The 21,034-nt window shown below is 45.5% G+C and overlaps 1 protein-coding gene across 1 annotated transcript; it reads left to right on the plus strand.

The window, feature by feature from the left end:
* Positions 1 to 805: 805 nt before the first annotated feature.
* On the plus strand, positions 806 to 20,779 carry CFAP263 (cilia and flagella associated protein 263; the record flags this gene model as incomplete). The annotated part of the gene is made up of 9 exons (XM_080937027.1): positions 806 to 906; positions 3,164 to 3,290; positions 4,518 to 4,679; positions 7,700 to 7,855; positions 9,468 to 9,548; positions 10,441 to 10,596; positions 15,605 to 15,712; positions 19,261 to 19,416; positions 20,696 to 20,779. The coding sequence occupies 9 exons, from the start codon at positions 806 to 808 to the stop codon at positions 20,777 to 20,779; spliced, it is 1,131 nt and encodes a 376-aa protein (XP_080793153.1).
* Positions 20,780 to 21,034: the final 255 nt, after the last annotated feature.

Below are 21,034 nucleotides of genomic sequence, written 5' to 3' on the forward strand. Positions count from 1 at the left end.
CATATGGTGGCTCACAGCCATCTGTAATGAGATCTCATGCCCTCTTCTTAAGACAGTTACAGTGTACTCATAAATAAATCTTAAAAAAAAACAAACTAGTTTACTTTTTAAAAATTACTTAAAACAATTACCAGCTTAACCACCTTTAACTGTACCGAAAAGTGCTGTTGCTTTCATCATCCCAAACTGCAATTTGTCTGGGTCTCTGACACCTCATTAAAGGGCCATTAAAAGGGTCCTTGCTACATATTATCCCAAGATACTAAAGACACGCGACTCAGTCTCCTTTAGGAATTTGTCTTGAACTATATTTATTTTAAAAATCAATCGGTTTCTCTCTCTTTCAGCAACGCGAGGCGTTGCAGTGATAGCAAAACTGCTCCTAGCATGTGTGAGGCTTCAGGCAGTGACCACAGACTAGAAATCCTCACTACACCAGGGGCGAGTCTCTGCTAGCTTTCTGGACCTGCGGTTTCTGGCTGGGAGGATGAACAGTATTATTACAGGGTCCATGCAAAGTTTTGCATGAAATGAGCTTAACATGGTGCCAAGGACAGAGAAGACACTGGGCAAACCCGAGCTGTTGTTGTGATTACCAATTGAAGAGCGACTCTCAGAGAAGTGAGGTGGTTGCGCTTAGGCACCTTCGCTCCGTCTCCACCGCGAGGCGCAAGGGAGGGGCAGGACCATCCAAAGCCCCGCCCCTATAAGCGCGTTCAGTTGTCTAGGCAACGCGCTGCAGGGTCGCGGTTGAAGTGAAACGCGACATCTTACTGAAGGCTCTCAGAGCACCACAGGCTGAAAGATGTCTGAAGAGGACTCGGACAGCACGATCACTGATTCCCAGACGGAGGAGGAAGGCGAGCTGCCAGTCATTCAACTATGCGGACTGGTGGAGGAGCTCAGGTACCCACACCACCGACCTGTGCAGTCCGTGGAGCCCCCCGGGGGACACACCCCAATACCGTGGAGAAGGAACTTTTGTGTTTGCCTGGTTAGCCTTTCTGCTTACCTGATCCTGAACTAACAAGCCACCGATGGAGCTCAGACAGGGTGGAGGGACAAGCCGGTGGCCTTGCAAAGATCAGATAGGATTTAATGACGCTAGAGCTTTGGCTTGATGTCTCCCTGGTGCTGGGAAACCACCTTCCCAGTCTGCATCAGGTGCCCTCCTAAGTCCTTTCCCAAAGTTAATATTAAGATATACGTTAACATGGCGGCTGGGTGAAATCTAAGCTATTGAAATGATTTGATTGAGGCTTCGAGGGCTGAGTAAGGATTTAAGCGTGGGGATGGACAGAGAGGAGTGACTAGCCTAGTGCTCTGTATTTTCCAGTCTGTTTTCCACCGTCCACAGCAAGTTATCTGGATGTGAAGACTCCATACTGTAGTTGAGGTTCAGTGTACAGTATAGTGATATTACACAGCATCCTGTTTCCAGTGGCCAGAATAGGTGTTGGTTCCATACATCCATAAATAGTTTATACCAGAATGGAGGGGTTATTACTGATCACCATTTTGAGTGTCTGTCATATGCCACGGTCTTATATGTGACACAGCCATCCTAAGAGGTGCACGCTTTCTGAAGTTTCCCTGTGAGCTTCTGGAACTGACAGTGTGGTATATCATACAGCCATCTGAGGAGATAAACACCTTCTGAAGTTTTCTTCCTTGCGGTCGAGCAGTAGAGATTCAGACTCAGGCCCATGGAAGGCTCCACTGAGAATACAGTATGTGCTGAAAAGACAAGATGTCTTATTTTCCCGTTTTCCATTTGGCTTCTGTACTAATCTCAAAATTCAGGAATTAGTTTAGTGGTACATGTAGGCCTCAATATCACCCACTTTTCTGCATATGCATGTGAGTATGTGCATGTGGATACAGTAGGAAAGTTTGAGACTGGAGATGTAGCTCTAGCCCCTGCCTAGTGTTCACAGGGCTATGGGTTCAATCCTAGTGCCCCCCCCCCCCCCGTGCACACATTAAAGTTGGTTATGGTGGCTCACACCTTTAGTCCCAGTACCAATGACGTAGGTAGAGTTCTGTGAATTCAAGGTCAACCTCGGTATACATAGCACAAACTCTAGGCTAGCCAGGGCTATGTGGTGATACTCTGCATCTTAGTTACTTATTTTTTGCCGTGACAAAAATGCTATGGCCAAAGCAACTTAAAGAAGAAAGTATTTAATTTACTTAATTAAATTAAGTTTACTGCTTCAGAGGGTTGGAGTTCGTGATGATCATGGTGGGAACCACTGCAGTAGACAGGCAGGCATGGCGCTGAGCTGAGAGCACTCATCTAATACACAAGCACAAGGCAGAGAGAAGGGGTGACTATGATTGGCCTAGGCTTTTGAAACCTCAAAGGACAACCCCAACAGACTCGCTTCTTCCAACAGCATCACACCTCCCAATCTTTCCCAGTGTCACACCTCCCAATCCTTACCAAAGAGTTCCACTAGTTGAGGACTAATTATTCAAATATGTGAGCCTAAGGGGGTCATTTCATTCAAACTACCATACCCTGTCTCTAAACAAACAAACAAACAAACATAAAAGGCAAGTTTTGTGTATGAGAAGTAGCAGTGAAGGTCATAATCTTGGCATATACAAGAGAAGCTAGATATATTATCTTTGGTTGTTTAAAAACCACAGTTCAAATACTTCTTCCATTTATGATAGACATCCAATGGAATTTCTAATCTGGAGGCCGGTGGTAAAAATAATAGAGAAACACAAGCCAAAGGAAGTATCTAGAGATGGTCGTTGGGTATAGACCAACGAAGTTAGATATAGCTTCAAGAAAGTGGCCATTCAGAAGAACTTTTACAAAAGAATTAGACAACATCTGAAGATGATAGCACCAACTGTCATCAAGAAGACACCAGTACCCTGAATCGTGTGGCTTCTTAGACTCAATAGCCAAGAGATCTAAGATACTCTAGCAGATCTACATGGCCCAAAGCTGACCTCAGGCCACAGAACTCTTTGCCACTACCCTTAAAGAAAGGTGATGTTGTTATACCTGTTGTATAGATGAAGAGAGGAAGGCACTGGGAAGTTGCATGTCTTACATAGGTCATGGGTGGCTAATGATGTACTAAACATTGACTTTTTGAGGGTGCTGCTCACAGAATTTACTTATGTGCCCTGTATCTTGCAGCTATGGAAACTCTGCTCTTAAAACAGAAACAGAGATGTTTGAGAAATATTACTTTAGACTGGAACCCAGGGACCACCGAATGCCACGGTTATCAGATATTAAACTATCAGCAACAGAATTTTCACAGGTACACAATGAAAAACGAACAGGACTTCATCCTGTTTACTTTCATAAATGCACGTAGTGTTTGTGTATCCGCCTTTGGCATGTCTTCTTGAGTCAAATGGCCATGGGATTTCCTCTCTTCTACTTTCTGATTATCTAATCCCTTCTAGTTTCTTTTACCTGTGGAATCCCATTCAGATAGTATCTGACTCTTTCAGAATAAATTCATTTATATGGATGAATTTCTTGGAGGCTAATATGGTGGCACAAATCTGTAATCCCAGCACTTCAACTGGAAAGTTCAGTTTATAAGGTCTGTCAAAACCAGGCATGGTTGCACATGCCTTTAATCCCAGAACTCAGGAAGCAGAGGCAAACAAAGCTCTGTGAATTTTATGTAGCCACCCTGGTCTACACAAAGTGAGTTCCAGGCCAGCCAGAGATAACACAGAGAGACCCTGTCTCAGAACAACAGCAGCATACAAGACCTGTCCAGTTACATAAATGAGTGAAGTCCCTGTCCGTCAGACTTATCTCAAAAGGGCAAATTAATGTAGGTCTATTTACGAGGAGCAAACAAACTTACTCTGAGGTTCATACTTTACCTGAATCCACTTCTATGATCACTGCCATTAAGTGCCTAGAAAATTCATCATGGGTTTTGTCTGTTTTGCTGGGACACATTGCTCTTCTGTGTTCGTCTGAAAGCACTGAGCTCTGGGTTTTCTGTGGCCTATAGCTGGGGTATTTCTAAAATTCCTTCCCAGGGGAGATGTAAATCATAACTATCCCGTCCCCTAAGGTCCCTACACAAACCGAAAGATCCCTGCTCATCCCCCGCAGTTTATATTCCCTTGCCTCTCTTGGAGACCTCATGCAATTAGGACAGTGACCCTCCCTGCTCCAGATGAGGCCTGGTTGTGCTGGGCTCTCAAAGGTAGATAGAGCTCTTCTCTTGATGGCAACAGTTCTGTCTATAGGATAGTGCCTTACAACCCTACCCCACAGCATCTCTACCCTCGAGATACATCAGATAGATTCGAACTCGTTGTCAAACATAAGCCTTGGGGTATTTAGTGCAGGGCTCTTGGGAAATGTCATTTCTGGCCTTATGTCCAACATCCTTCCCTGTCCCGGACTTCACCCAGGGCACTTTCTTGTAGGTTTTAGAGTTCATTGTGATGACTACCCAAGGTTGCTTTATCACCAAATCCTCCTTTACCCTGACTTGCTTTTGCTTGGTTTACAGTTACGAGCTAGGCGTAAATCCAAGACCCGAGGAGGTCTGGACCGTTTGCTAGGCCTCACTGTAGAGCAAAAGCTCGACCTTGTACAGAAGGAGCTGGAAGACACGAGAGATGAAATTCGGCACATGCGGGCCAATGCAGAGCGGGACCTGCAGCATCATGAGGTATCCTCTTCCCCTGGGTCCCAGCACTCTGCCTGTGGGTGTCCACATCACTGCCCGCCCTCCGGAAGAAACCCAAGGAGGATGAGGCAAACCGAGGACTTATCTTTACAGAACTTATTATCAACAGCCACGTGTGTGTACAACGGTCTTTAAATTTGTTTAGTATAAAATATCAAAAATGTTTGGACTGTCAGCATTAACCCTATGTGCTCAACACCCAGGTATGACCTCATTGCCATAAGACCACTCAGGTTCCCCTCTCCTTACTGGAATGTTAGGAATTGAACTCTAGGCATATTGTCTACTTTCGGTATTTTAGCATCTGTTTCTAAGACATGATAAGGTATGGTACCCAGCAAGTGAGGTGGAAGTCACAGAAGGATATAGGAACAAGCTTAGCAAACTCTTAGATCAAGGAGTCTGGTTTGGAAATTAGGATCTAAGAACTAGGCAGATGGTTTTTTTAAACCATCCAGGTCTTAAAAAGCTGCATTCCACTGTGAATAATTTATCAGAAAAACAAGCTAAAAGCAGCAGCATGTAAGGACCTGGTGTGCCCAGGCGGGAAAACTGGAGCCTGAGGAGATCGGTGAAGATGCTATTTCTCGTTGAAAAATCAGGAAAGACGGGCCAGATGCCTTCTAACTTTATTCTGTAAAGGGGTGTGTTTCAAAGTTCAATGCAGTCCAGATTTGTCACAGAATATTTTTATTTCTTATTTTGTAAGTATTAATGTGTTTGCTTGCATGTATGTCTGTGTATCACACACATGTCTGGTGCCCTCGGAGGCCAGAAGAGCACCAGGGACCCCGAGTGCAGTTACAGAGACAATACACGGATGCTAGGAACCTGAGGGAGGGTCCCCGCAGGAGCCACCACACCATCTCTCCAGCCCCAGTGTAGAACATTTTTAAAATATGGATTAGCTAAAGGAACATTTGAAAACATAGTGCTGCCATCTTAGCCAAAGTAATTACTATTCACACTTGGATCTGTCTCCCTCTAGAGTTCAGATGACTCTCTGTACATAGAAGGCTTTTCTTTTAAGAACTGTCAGACGAAGTATACCTGTTGCTTAAGGCCTGTGTCAATATACGGCTCTCCCTTATAGCGCTCCAAGTTACCCCATGAAGTCCCAAAACCTTGACTAGTGACAAACCCTATACTATATTTTCCTCTACATACATGTGATTAAAGTTTAACTTATACACTAGGCATAGCACATGATTTAAATTAACCAATATAGAATAGAACAGTTTTAACAATGAACATTAATAAAATGACAGCATTTCTTTGGGATTTGGGGACACTTATCAAATAAAACCAGGGTTACCTGAACTCCCACACTGAAATCTTCCCTCTCCCCACAGTCAATGGTTAACCCAAGTGACTGCTAATTCACTGATGGGAGGGTAACATGTATAACAGGGCACACTGGATAAAAGATGTGTCCCAGGTGGGACAGAAGGGAAATCTTACCATGATGTTTAGAATGATGCACAAATTAAAGCCTGAATTAGTTATTTCTTGCATTTTCTGCTTACTTAACCTACACTCGACCACTGCAGACCCTAAAAGTGCAGATAAAGAAGGACTTCTGTGCGTATATGTTCATTTGCAGCATCTGATCTCCAAGCTACACAGCATACAAGAGTACTTGGTCACCCCACCCCCACCCCATTTCTTCTCTAGATTTAAGTAGGACTCCTGCTTTGCATCAGGGTTTTGCATTGTTTTGAAATAGATCTCACTTTGTAGCCTCAAACTCATGGCAGTCCACCTGCTTTATCCCCCCAAGTGCTTGGATTACAGGCATGAACTACTGCACCCACATTTTCCGTGTTTTTTATGTGGCTTGACCTTTAAAGATTTATTTATTTATTTATTTATTTATTTATTTATTTATTTAATGTATGTGAGTACACTGTAGCTGTCTTCAGACACACCAGAAGAGGGCATCAGACCTGGTTACAGATGGTTGTGAATTGAACTCAGGGCCTCCGAAAGAGCAGTCACTGCTCCTAACTGCTGAGCCATCTCTCCAGCCCCCTGACTTGACTTTTAACAGATAAAGAACTATTTCCAACATGGAAATAGTGGTAGAGATAACTGGTTTTGTTTTTGTTGGTTGCCAGCTTCTGTGGATGTTCGAACTTCTAAGACATGTTATTTGTTTGTTTTTGAGACAGGGTTTCTCTGTGCAACCCTGTCTGTCCTGGAACTCACGCTATAGATCAGGCTGGCCTGGAACTCAGAGATCTGCCTGCCTCTGTCTCTGAAAGGAAATTAAATTCAAGGTCTAAAAAAGAAAAAAAAACTCTTGTAAGTTGGGGCAAAAAAGGTTAGTTTGTGAGCTTAAAGGCCTAGGACTGAGAACTTTGTAAAACAAGTCCAGGCATGCCCAGCTAAGCCCATTGTTAAAACATTCCTGTCCTGGCTGTCTTTTATGACTGAGTCCTCAGTCAAATGAGCCCCTATTCAAATGTAAATTAGATGTTACCCACATTTATCCAGACTTAGATAAGCATCCACCCTACCAGTCTCCTTACTTCCTAACTGCGAGTAGGCTATGGGTGTTGGGTAAACTTTGTACTTCCCAGCCCCCAACCCTCTCTCCCAACTCCCGACCTATAAAATCCCCTAGCTTTCGAGCCTCCTGTCAGATACCTCTTTCTCCCGCATGAGATACGTATCAGCCCGGAGCTCCATCATTAAACTACCTCATGCTTTTGCAACAAGAAGGTCTCTCGTGTTTCATTGGGTAACTCCGTATCCTGAGACTCAAGTGTGGGTCCCTGAAAGGGGGTCCTACACCTCTAGAGTTCTGTGTCATTACTGCCCAGTATATATGCTTTTGTTTTTAAATAATAAGTTGTCAGTAATCGAGTTCTTAGAAAGAATCTTAGAGATTCTAAGCCTAAGAAGCATTTACATTGAGTCAGAAGTCAGTGAAGACATAGGTATCCTTAGAGGATGTGCTGGTGCGGCGTTTTAGAAACTTCCTTCTTGTGCCTGCCCAGGCTATCATCCAGGAAGCCGACTTCCGGTGGAATGACGTTCAGAGAGCAGTGCATGAATTTGAAAAAGATATTCTGAAAACCGTATCCAAGAAGAAAGGGAGCATTTTGGCCACTCAGAAAGTGATGAAGTACATCGAGGACATGAACCGCAGGAGGGTGAGTCACTGGCACTCTGAGCTTGGACTTGAAGAATCGATTAACCACTCAGGAGACAGACAGAGGCAGGTGGATCTCAGTGAGTTCCAGGCCAGCCTGATCTACTCATTGAGTTCCAGCCCAGGGCTATTTAAAGAGACCCTGTCTCAAAGGGGAGAAAAATGAATTCTTAGGACCATGATGCATAAATGGCCCACATGCCGGAGGCTCCCTCCAGCTGTTCCACTGCTGTTGCCATGGGCATCTCCCAACAAGACAGCAAATGCCTGTGGGTCTATAAAGGGCCCTGAGATAAACCACTCTGGAGATGCTTTCAGGGAACAACACCCGCTTTACTGCATACAGCCTATACTGTGATTGGTTAGCATATTAGCTTGGACTGGACACCTCACTCTTACCACCAGAATCTCTATGCAGAAGAAGCACACTAAAGGAGACTTGGAGAGCTCAGACTTGTCCACGGGCCAGCTATAGGCTACTTCCGCTCCTTCAGAAGTCACTGTTCTGGCTTCTGAGGCCAGGTGTGGCGTGCTTCTTATTTAGAAGTGTAGTTTGCCAAGCAGGCTGGCTGCCAGGTCACACTTGCATTTTCTCCTACACTCGGCCATAATACTTCCCACGTATGTAAAATATTTTTAAAAGTCTTCAAATGTGTGTGTTTACATTTTTTTAAAAAAATTATGTGTATGGCTTGTTGTTGTTCTTCTTCTTATTTATTTATTTATTTATTTATTTATTTATTTATTTATTTATTTATTTTGGTTCTTGCCTATGTATAGGTTTGTGCACCCTATACATGCCCAGCGCTTGTATAGGCAAAAAGAGAATGTCAGATTTCCTGAAACTGAACTTATGAATGGTTGAAAGCGTCCATGTGGGTGCTGGGAATTAAAGCTGGGTTCTCTAGAAAAGCAACCAGTTCTCTTAAGTGCTGAGTCATCTCTGCAACTCCCCCAAATGTGTGCCTTAAATGCACGCTTATTAAAGCAAAAACCAAAAGGAAAAAACAAAACAATACCAAAAAAAAAAAAAAAAAAACAAACCCTAGGAAACCAGGCAGGATGATTTACTAGTAGTATCAGATTGGTTTCCTCTTGTTTGGTATTTGTTTCAAGACCCGTGTGCTTTCCTGGGAAAGGTGTGAACAAGTCGGGTTACCGCATGCGTAGGATGAGATGGACCACTCTCTTTCCATCCCCTTCCTGTAAGGTGATGGACTCAGACTGTCATGCGTTGCAGAGATTTTGTAGCCTGTTAAGCATGTTTACCTGTTGAGCAGTGGTTCTTAATCCTGACACACTATGAATGATAAAAATTTTGCAGACAGCCTACCATCCAAACAAAAGGCCAAGACTGTATCGTCAGTAAAGGGCCCTGAAGTAGCACCACACCCACCCAATGCCGAGGGCAGAAACCACCCAGTTTCCTCTGTGTCTTGGCATCCAGTGAGATGCCATCCCAATACCAGTTTGGGCAGAATTAAGATGGCTAGAAAGAAATGACTGAATGTCACTGATCAAGTTCTGGTTTGTAGTTTCAGGATTACTATTCAGAGCAACCGCGGAATGGATAAGTAATTGATCAAACTGTGTGTGTGTATGTTTCTCCTTAGGATAACATGAAGGATAAATTATGTTTGAAAAATGTTTCTCTGAAAGTTCAAAGGAAAAAGATGCTTTTTCAATTGAGGCAGGTATGTGGTTCTTTTCTTTCTTTTTTTTTAAAGAAAAGGTAACCTAAGTGTCTTAGTTAAGGTTTTATTGCTGTGAAGAGACACCATGACCACAGCAACTCTTATAAAGGAAGAGTTAACTGGGGACTGGCTTACAGTTTCAGAGGTTCAGTCCATTATCATCATGGTGGGACGCCTGGCAGTGTGCAGGCAGACATGGTACTGGAGAGGGAGCTGAGAGTTCTGCTTCTGGATCTGAAGGCAGGAAAGAGAGAAACTATCCCAATGGGTGGGGCTTGAATGATCTGAGACCTCACAGCCTGCCTCCACAGTGACACACTTTCTCCAACAAGGCCACACCTCCTCAGTGCCAGTTTCTATGGGCCAAGAATTTAAACACACGAGTCTATGAGGACTGTTTCTAATTCAAACCACCACACTAAGTAATATCCCTACCCATTTTCCCACCTACCCCTGACAATTATTCCTGTCCTAGTCACTGGAATCTTTGAACAAGTTATTTTACACAGTAGAAGAACTTTGCAGTTGGTATTAATTTATGGGTCTTGAGATGAGGAGATGCTCTAGTTTCATTTCCGCTGTGATAAAATACCTTGAGAAAAAGGAACTTAGGGTAGAAAGGATATTTTTTAAGCTCAAAGTTCCAGGTTATGTTTCATCATCATGAGGGAGTCAAGGTGGCAGAGACTTCAAGCAGCTAGTCACATCACATCCACATTTCTGCACTCTTAATACAATTCAGGACCCTTTGCCTAGGGGATGATGCTACCCACAGTGGGCTGGGTCTTCCCACATCAATTAGTCTAATTAAGACTCTCCCAGCGTGGGGCTGGGGGTAGGACTTAAGTTCATGGTCATCCCTCACCTTGCCTCTGTTCTTTCTGAACCACAGAAGGAGGAGGTGGGCGAGGCCCTGCACGATGTTGACTTTCAGCAGCTGAAAATCGAGAACGCTCAGTTTTTGGAGACGATTGAAGCGAGGAATCACGAACTGATCCAGCTGAAGCTGGCCTCTGGGAACACCCTGCAGGTTCTCAACAACTACAAAGTAAGCTCCGCCCCTGGGCCGGGCAGTCGGCCAGGCTTCCTCCAGCCACCTGCCCCACCTCAGGGAGTACCCTGTGAACTGAGTTCGCCCAGCCTACTGTCTACCCGCCCAACTTCTCTTGATTTGGCAAAGCCTGCTCTCCTAAAACCCCCTGAATATTTTCACAATCCTAGCGGTACATGAGGCCCATCTGGGAGCATTCATTCCCCTTTGGAACACACAAGTCTGTGCTGTATCCCCACCCTGACTTAGGACAGTGAGGGACACAGATCTGGCTTGTTTTGAATTCCCTGGGTGATTTTTATGTGCAGTGTTTCAAAAGGGAACCACATTAGGGCCCCATTTTTAATTGAGGTATGTATTCAGCACTTCACTTAAAACCCTGCAAAGGAAAACAGTCTCAGCTATAAATCAGAACACTACTAAATTATTTACCATCCGAGTGCGAGACTTTGGGGAGAGAAAAGAAGAGGTGCTATTAATAATTAAGCAGGCACTATGGACATGAGTAGGGCCTATCTTCAGCAGACCAAGCCATCTGGTCACCCTGTGCGTCTCATCTCAGCAGCTTTCGAACTAAGGATGCCTTTCACCGAGGAGCACATTCGTGAAACTGCACAATACAGAACACAGTCAAACCAACACAGAACTGATCTGTCATCTACAAATCCATTCACACACACACACACACACACACACACACAGAGTGCTACACACACACACACACACACAGTGCTACACACACACATACACACAGTGCTACACACACACAGTGCTACACACACACACACAGTGCTACACACACACAGTGCTACACACACACAGTGCTACACACACACACACACACACACACACACACACACACACGTATAATCCTATTATTTGGGCAAGTATGTCATAGCATACATGTGGAGATCAGAGGACAGTTGAAAAGCTCTCTTCTACCATGTGGCCACACGGGAAGCCCCGGCTGTCAGGCATGGTGAAAGACAGGCCTGCCCACTGAGCAACCTCACCAGCTCTGTTCAAAAGTCTTACACCTGGTCATGGTGTTTTTACTTTCATCAGTAAAACACTTGTGGGAACTGAGGGTTTTTTCCTCATTAACAAGTGTAACTACACACTGTGTAAAATGTTGCCTCTGGTCCTGCAAAGCCGAAAGTTTACTATCTGGTTCTCCACAGAGTGAGTTTGCTGGCACTCGGCCTTGTGCCCAGGTGACAATGATGGCTGTTGTTTGGCCAGCAGAAATGTAATTAACAAAGTGAATTTGTTCCAAGTGTTTATAATCCCTGCACTTGGGGATAGGGTAGGGACAGCTTGGGCAATACAGTGAGACCTTTGCCTCCTCCAAACAAACAAAAATGCAAAAAAGCCTCCACAAAAAAGGCGAAACATGAGACAAGAGTTGTTTGCTCAACATTTTTCTTTACAAATAAAAAACAACCTAAAGCAAAGTTGCTGAGGCTTTTGTCATTAGAGCCGGCGGGGACTGCCTGTCCTGGATGCATACCAGTTGGTCTTCTTCATTCTGCAGAGTACCGAGAGCTACTGAGCCAACATTTGGAAGCTCACATGTGATAAATGATCAGATCACCCACATTTGGCTTATCCCATCTGAACGATTGCTTCAGGATGAGACAGGACTTCCGGGTCCTTGATGCTGGGTAGGGTTTGGCTAGCTCTCACTGGCCCTTGACCTTATTCCATAGAGACAGTCCGGCAGCTCCGGGCCTGTCCGGACTTGTGGAGTTTGGGCAGTGGCGCTCCGGTTTCCATGGTGAAGCTGCTAGGCTGCAGAGAAACCACAGTGTAGACTGCTGGAGAAAAGGGAGGAGCACCACAGCTGGCCAGTCAAAATGCAGCCCGCAGCCTGGGAAGGTGAACAAAGATAAAGCCGAAGAAGATGGTCAGTAGGAGTCTGAGGGTGGGCTGGAGTAATGGACTGAGGGAGAAGCTATCTTGCTTCTTCCTGTTGACTTATCCCATGTCCCAGTTGTCAGCGCTTTCGAGAGAAAAGGAGGCAGAACAGGGGTGACTTGGGAAGTTCCTTCTTCACCTGGGACTGGATGGTTGCTCTGTTAGAGGGAGAGGCGGTGCTTCGTCTGGTCGGGATACTTGAGTTGCCAGAGGCAAGATCCATGCCACTCCTGCACCAAGTTTCATGTGGCCTGTGCAGTATGCCCAGCAATAGAAAACAAAGCCTGCCCAGAGCAGGTGCTCAGCAAATAGCCGCTGACAGCCAGCAGTCTGGCTTGTGTATTTGGTGGTCATGGGGAGGTGAAAGCAAGCATCGGAGTAAGACACCTTGTTAAATACATTCAAATTAACTCCTCTCTGTTAACTGTTGGCAAAATCCAGTGCCCTTGTATGCCAAGCACAGTGCCAAATGCTCAAGGGCAGAGCTCGGAGACCATACAAGGAGACCCTCCGTTCCCTGAGGCCTGCCTGGTGAGTCCAGCAGGACATAAGCATGTGACTACGGCCACCATGAATCACCCTTGTCTGCCTTAAGCGACTTGGTGCCCTGAGGATATAGTTCTAAGAGGACTCCAGCCAAACTCACAGGTGCACACCCTGTGTAAGGCAAATCCTGACAGGGAATGTGATAGCTCTGGGCATGGGGTCCTTTCTGTGATGCAACTATGTGGTAAGGTTGACCTTAAGGAGGTATCCAGAAGGCCCTGTTCATCCCAGGAGCCCATCCGAAGACTGATTTATTTATTGAAAAACCAAGTCATAGATACAAAGTTTAAGTGAAATTTGGGGGCCAGAAGTTCTCCATTACTGCTTTGAAGATAGAGGAGGCTACATGGAGGAGATCTTAGGTGACCATTAGGAGTTGAATGAACTGCTGACGGGAAGAAACCCTTCAGTGCTATGACTTCAAGAAAATTCATTCTGCTGACAACCACTGTGCTTAAGAGAGGCCCTCAAGACCCAGACACAAGCCCTGGTCCTGGCCAATTCCTAGATTTCAGCTTAGTGGGCTCATGGGCAGAGACCAGCCACACGGTGCCCAGATGTCTGCCCTTGGTAAACAGAGACAAGGAGTGGCTGTCGCTTTAAGCACAGGATCTGAGGTGCTTTTATTACACAGGAAAGTGGGGTCTAGGGCTGGACCCCACTCAGTGGTTAAGAGCTCTGACTGTTCTTCCAGAGGTACTGAGTTCAAATCCCAGCAACCACATGGTGGCTCACAACCATCTGTTATGAGATCTGATGCCCTCTTCTGGTGTGTCTGACAGCTACAGTGTACTTCTATATAATAAATAAATCTTTAAAAGAAAGAAAGCGGGGTCTGTCTTTTCTGTAGTGATTGCAAGTGGCTGGCCATGACACTGAGCCACTGAGTGCCACTGGCGCAGTTTGCATTCTTGGCCCAACAGAACACACTTCAGTCTGCCTCTCAAAGCTGGACAAATATCTTCTTTCCTCCTACCTGAACAGTCAGCCTGTAGTAGATAAAAGCCTGCCAAAACGGGGGGGGGGGAATAAGAAATGAGGCTTAAAAAAGGGAGAGGGAGTACCTGCCAATGTGTCCCCCTGAAGAATCAGCCATAGGACAGACCTAGTACAAAAAAGAGTTTATGTGGGGAAAGAGAAGGGGACCTGGAGAAAGGGTAGAAGCAGAGAAAGGGGGACAGAGAAGGCTAGAGAGAGGAGAGAGAGAGAGAGAGAGAGAGAGAGAGAGAGAGAGAGAGAGAGAGAGAAGAAGGAAGAAGGAAGGAAGGAAGGAAGGAAGGAAGGAAGGAAGGAAGGAAGGAAGGAAGGAAAAACAGTCTTACAAGCCTGGCTCCTGGCTCAAACCTGGCTGGCAGAGACACAAGCTGTTGCTAGGTTACTGTTGGTTAAAGCGTAGAGGAATTGCTAACGTGGAGAATAATAAAGGTCCAGGGCTGAATGGTTCCTACAAACCTAAGGATCCCAGGCAGGTTGCTCCAGTGAGGCTCCTCAGCAGTCTCGAAGTTTTGAGACTTAAATGCCCCTGCACCCTCCTCCTTCCATTGCTCTTTGTGATCTCTTCCAGGTCCTTGCCCTCTTCCTTTACAGGGTGAAGTGTGGTTTTATCTTTTAGTTCTGTCCTTGGTCCCATTGCAGGACACCCTACCCCCAACACACACTAGCTTCAGCCTATTCTGTCTCCCCACCTCCCTTGGCATTGAATGGCTGTGAGTGATCTTTCTGGAGGCAAGGCTTAGAATGTTTTACTAACCGGTGCTTGGGGTGGTGTGTGTTTGTGTGTGTGTGTGTGTGTGTGTCTGTGTGTCTGTGTGTCTCCAGTCCTCAGCCAGGCAGAGTACATACATACATTTCAGCATTTCTGGAGATGTCCCTGCAGGAGAGGTGCCAGGGAGATAGTTCAGAGGAGGCCAGTCTAGGCAGTGGGGACCAGGACTACTGAAGGGCAAATAATGTAGTGGGGACCCATGAAGCAGCTCCTGCAGGATTCTCTGACACCAGCAAGCCCAGCTCCTTTAGGCAGAGTTGTGTAGTGGAGCTAAGGGACCGAGGGATCACACTACATTCCTCCCTTATTTTTAAGTGGGAAGAGGGGTCAGACCCTTCTCCTGTGGGGAACTCCTCTCTCTCTCTCTCTCTCTCTCTCTCTCTCTCTCCCCCCCCCCTCTCCCCACCTTTCTGAGGTAATCATCACAACCACTGAAGGACCTGTACCTGCTAGGCACAGTGTTCTGTTTTCTACCAGGACATCTCCTCACAACCTAGCAAAGTGAGCATACCAGTGTAGGAGACGTTTGGCTACCTAAATGTTTCTCTTAAAAAGCAGTGGGGCAAAATCTGAGTCCCATTGCTGGCCCATGGTGCATCTCCTGCATAGGCTGGGATCCCAAGGCCCTCTCCTTCCCTCCAGCCGGTTCTCAGAAGCCTTGGCAGTCCCACGTTGATACGAATGAGTCTGTGGAAATGGATGGCCTTGCTTTGCCCCCCGTCTCCCCTCCCCACTATGAGAGATTCTCTTAGCATGCACCATGCCGGTGTGTTTCAGAACAAGCTTCATCGGGCAATGGAGGTATACGCCAATCTGGACAAGGAGATCATGCTGAGAAACGAGCTACTTGGGAAAATTGAAAAGGAAACCATTCAAGCAGAGGAGGTAAGAGGACACAGTCTACCATTTCTGATGTGTACCTTCTTTTGTCCACAAGGGTCACTGTCTGCCAAGACTCCGGTTCCTCAGTAATTAATCTAGAGAAAGAGCCCAGACCACAAAAATCAGAATAGCTTTGACACACAAAAGCAGGCGTTAGATTTACGGCCCAGTGACACTACATTTACTGCTGGGTGATACTCTAGAGGTCGCTCACAAAGAAAACAGTCCACAGAAAATGCCAGAGTGGAATATCCAGAGTTCTGAAGCTCTGTGCATCTAATCTTTTAAAAATACATGAGGTATACGGTAATGTAACTATTATGAGACAAAATGCACATATGTTTTCCATTAAGGATAGAGATAAGAGGGTGGAGAGAGGGATGGGCAAATGGAGGGAGAGGGAGAGGGCTCTGTGAAGCATAGCTGTTCTTTGGATGCTCAGCATGAGTAGACTGTAGCGGAGATTGAAGGACCGTGACCTCTGGGCAGCCAGAGCTCACTCCAAGGCCAAGGGCAGTCACAGTGTGGAAGAATGGGCAGAACCAGGAGAGGGCATCAACTTTGCATGCTCTGAGCACACATAGCTGAGTATCTGTGACTATAGTACCCTAGGATATCACACAGAGAGGACCCTTCAGGGAGGTTAGAGGAGAGAGTTCATTGGCCTCCTGGGAAGAAGGCCTGGCCTCAGTTCAGGATTTGTTTTCACACCTGTGCTGGTGATTAGATGAGTCCACCTGTAACACTGCTTTGTCTGCTTCTTCTAAGTCATGAGTACAGTTATTAGTGTCATGGTTTAGAGTGGGCTCCCAAGAGTACCTGTGGCCCAAACCTGCTCACAGTGACTATGACACTGCAGGATTACATCAGATTGTGATGTCCATCCACCTCACATGCTTGATGGAGAACCAACTCCCACAGAAAGCCCAGCCTTAGGATAGAGTAACAGGAGGCTTGCATTTTCCCTTGCATTAGATTGCCATTAAAACTTAACATTCAGGCTGGAGAGATGGCTCAACGGTTAAGAGCACTGGCTGCTCTTCCAGAGGTCCTGAGTTCAAATCCCAGCAACCACATGGTGGGTCACAACCATCTGTAATGAGATCTGGTTCCCTCTCCTGCTGTGTCTAAAGACAGCTACAGTGAACTCATATATACTAAATAAATAAATGAATAAGTAAGTAAATAAATAAATAAATATTTTTTAATACTAAAAAACCCCTTAACATTCACTTTTTGAAGTCCTGGTTTTCATTATTTAGTACTTTTAGTTTTCTTGTTAGCTTCATTTTTTTTCAGGGCTGGGGATTGAACACAGGGCTTTTTACATGTTTTAAAGGCTTATGCTTAGCCTAAACTCTTAGGGGCCTTTCTGTTTCTGTGATAAAACACCATGACTAAGGCAATTTATAAAAGCAGGGGTTACAGTCTCAGAATTGGAGTCTACGATGGTGGAGCAAAGGCACAGTGGCAGGAGCTGATGAGAGCTCACATATTGATCCAAAACTTGGAAGCAGAGAGTGTTAATGTCATTTTTACATGCGCGTTGTAGTTTCCTCTTAACCCAGCTAGCTCCTGAATAATTGAGACAGGACTATTAGAGTTATTTACCAAGCTTTACGGGCACAACAACTAAGCAATGTTGCTCCATGTTTAATCATCTAAACTAACCTGGCCCCTCTGCTGGCACTTGTATTCCACGTGGGTAGTTTCCTTTAGTATTCACCACGAGGTGTGTGCTAGGCTCCTCTGGGATCTCCTGGAGCAGGGAATCTTTCCATTACTCCCTCATTTGAATAGCCCTGCCCTAGATATGGTGGCTTACGCCTTTAATCCCAGCACTCAGGACCAAGAGGAAGGGAGACAGCCTGGTCTACATAGTGAGTTCCAGGACAGCCGGGGCTACACAGAGAGAGCCTGTCTCCAAACAAAACAAAACAGCAACAAAAGGAAGTAGCCCTTTATCATATACATTTTATATTTATAGTAACATTGTTAGGATGTTTAGAGAAGTTCTTTATTCTGGATATTTGTTTTCTATTTTAACAACAAACACTGGCATGCTGTGTTTGTTAAGACTAGTGCCACTCTTGGCTCACTATTGACTGAAGTCCATGCTTGTACAGAGGCTTCCTTTGTCTGTGTCTGACATTCCATCCTGGATCTCCTTGGCCCTGAAAGGTGCCGTGTGCACATATTGGACCAGTCTCACTCCATCTAAAGATCAGCACTCTCTCGGGTCCTGATCCATTTTAATTGACAATAGCATTAGAAACAAGCACCTGGGGCTGGGGAGGTGGCTCAGTCAGTAAAGCACCCACTGTGCAAGCATGAGGACTTCAGTTTGGATCGCTAGCACCCTGATAACCCGGCACAGATATCTGTAACCTCACTGATGGTAGGGGCAGAGGTGCGAGGGAGGGACAAGATCATCCCTGGAAATCACGGGCTGGCCAACCTAACCAAACCAGTGAAGCTCCAGGCTCACCGAGAGATCCTGCCTCAAAAAGTATGATGGGAAGTGATCAAGAAAGACGCCCAATATTGATCTCTGCCTCCATATGCACCTGCATGATTATGTGGACACACCCACCCACCCACACACACACACACACACACACAGAGAGAGAGAGAGAGAGAGAGAGAGAGAGAGAGAGAGAGAGCACACTCAGTGTCTTGACAGTTTTTCTTCCTTAGCATATGCTGTACCCCACTGTGTTGTGGCCTCTGTTGTTTCTGATGAGCAATATACTGTTGCTTTCGCCAAGCTTGCACACAAGACTGTTCTCCATTGTTTTTCTTGCCTTCTCGAGCTCTTCCCTTTGCCTTATCATCACTGGTATGAGTGTGCTGCATTTGGACTGGGTTTCTTTGCACTTTTCCTCCTTGGAGCTTGCTTAAATTATCTGGGTGTTGTGCTTACTGTTTTAAAACTAAAAATTGGGAGGTTCTTGTCCATGGAAGCCTCAAGTAGTTCTTCTGTTCCTCTTCCTTTTTCCCTTCCATTACTAGCACTACATGGACCACACTCAGGCTGTCTACATCTTTCCAAAACTGCCAGTTCTCTGTGTTTTCACTTCCTTTCTTCATAACCTCTCCCCACATCTTCAAGTTCAAAGCTTGATTCTCCTAATAGCTTAAATATGCCACTGATTCCCCACAAGATGTACTCAATGCCATTGAACTATGTGCTTAAAAATGCTTAAGATAGCACATTTCGTTATGTATATTCCACAATACAAGAAGTCAGGAAAGTAAATCTTGAGACGATGGACATATAAATCTCTCACACAAAACAGCCTGAGAAATCAAAGCAAGAGAAAGCACAGTAAAGAAAGAAAATAGGAAAGGAAAAGAAAGGGACAAGGAGTCTGGCCACTCTGGGGTTTCTGAGCCAGACCAAAAAACATCCCCATCTGCTAGAAAAACCCAGAATCTTCAGAGGGCCCCACCCTTCGCAACCATTGTCTTCCATTTTGGAACCGTACTGACACGTGGGGATGGAGCAGGAGCTCCCAGAATTTCATGGGCTAATGGATCCCTCTCAACAGGACAGGGCCAAAGCCCATATCTTGAACAATAAGTTACGGAAGCAGCTAGCTGAGTTCCGGGCTCCACAGGTAATGATGTACGTCAAGGAGAAAATCCTGAATGGGGAACTGGAGAAGACCATCAAGATGTGGGAAAGGAAGGTGGAGATTGCAGAGGTGAGTCTCAGCCGCGGTTATGGGATCACCACGTATCTCCAGCTTTTCTTCAGAGTCTTGTTCTTCAGGGCTGAACTTAGGGATGCTGGACAGGTTGTGTCTGTGCAAAATCTCTGTGCCAAAATGAACAGTGAATTTTTCTTCCTAAGCTTCACTTTTAATGATTAGAGACAATGTACTTTAGGGCCAGGAAGAGACTCTTATGACACACGTGTGTTTAGTTGATTTTTTCCATAACGAATTTTAGAGTCCTCCTCTAAATCCCTCCATATTGTGGGGTTTATTAACAGCTGCTTCTTACATGGAGAAGACAGTTTTTAAGAAATGGAGATGCTGCATGTGTGTGGGGGGCAGGGGTGTCACACCTTTAGTCCCTAGCACCAAGAGGCAGAGGCAGGTAGATCTGTGTTTGAGGCCAGCCTCGTCGTCTCTTTATAAAGAGTTCTAGGCTGCGTAAGACTACATAGTGAGACCCCTTCTCAAGAAAGAAGGGGGCTGAGGTTGGATGGAGGGTGAAGAGGAGGGAGGGAGAGCAGGAAAAAAAGTTGTTTTTAGTGGTTCTCAGGCCCCAACACCATGCATTTATGTTGTAGACCTCTGTGTTTACAACTAAGCCTGCAGCCTTTGAGATGGTCGGTATGTGCTTAGACCCCATGATGGCCTGCCCACTTAGGGTGTCATTAGTGTAGCTTGGTGACAGGGAAGACATTAGGGACCTAACTTGGGTGACATCATACTTGGAACTGAGTAGAGTGGGGGTATGCACTGTCCTATTTCCCTGGACAAAAAAACAAAACAAAACAAAACAAAACAAAAAGCAAACAACAACCCCCCAATATCTTTAAAAGAGTCTTTCAGATTTTTGTTGTTCCTGCTTTGTTTTGCTTTTCATTTCCATTTCCAAGACAGGGTCTCACAAATCCCAGTCTTCAACATAATTCCTCTTAGCATGTAGCTGAGGATAACCTTGACCTTCTTCTGATCCCCATCTCCCCACCTCCTACATTAATCACCAATTGATAGGGCGCTGTGGATCAGACCCAGAGCTTTGAGCAGGCCAAGTACACACTATACCTACAGAGCTACATCCCAGCTCTAGAAAGGTCTAATTTGGTATCCATTGTTCTAAGGTGATGTCTGCCAGCAGGGTGCACCACAATAACCAAAAGGGCCACCTACATAGTCAGCAGCTTAAAGATGGCTGTAGCTTTCAGCTCAGGCACCTGCTGTCTTCCCCAAGTAATCCTTCTCTCCACTACTCCCCCTTTCTATTTTGTAGATGTCCTTAAAAGGGTACCGGAAGGTTTGGAATAAAATGAAAATGGATGAGCAGCTGCAGATGGTCCGGCCCCCTGGGAAATAGCCAGGAGCTTGCAGACCAAGAAGTGACCCATTAAAGTTCTCTATTATTTTCCAGCAATGGGGTTCTCTCGTTTGTTGCTTATGCCCAGTTATTGTCCCCCACCCCACCAGGCCACATCTAGATGGTCACCTGCAGGACCACATCTCCCCATGGGAATATCTTCGCAGCCTGGCCCCTGGGACCGTTAACACTGAAAGAACCACAAGGGCAACTCTAATCGTTTGACACTTGTTAGCCCACATTTAGTTCACAAGC

This window comes from Micromys minutus, assembly GCF_963924665.1.
Source record: "Micromys minutus genome assembly, chromosome: 24".
Classification (NCBI taxonomy): Eukaryota; Metazoa; Chordata; class Mammalia; order Rodentia; family Muridae; genus Micromys; species Micromys minutus.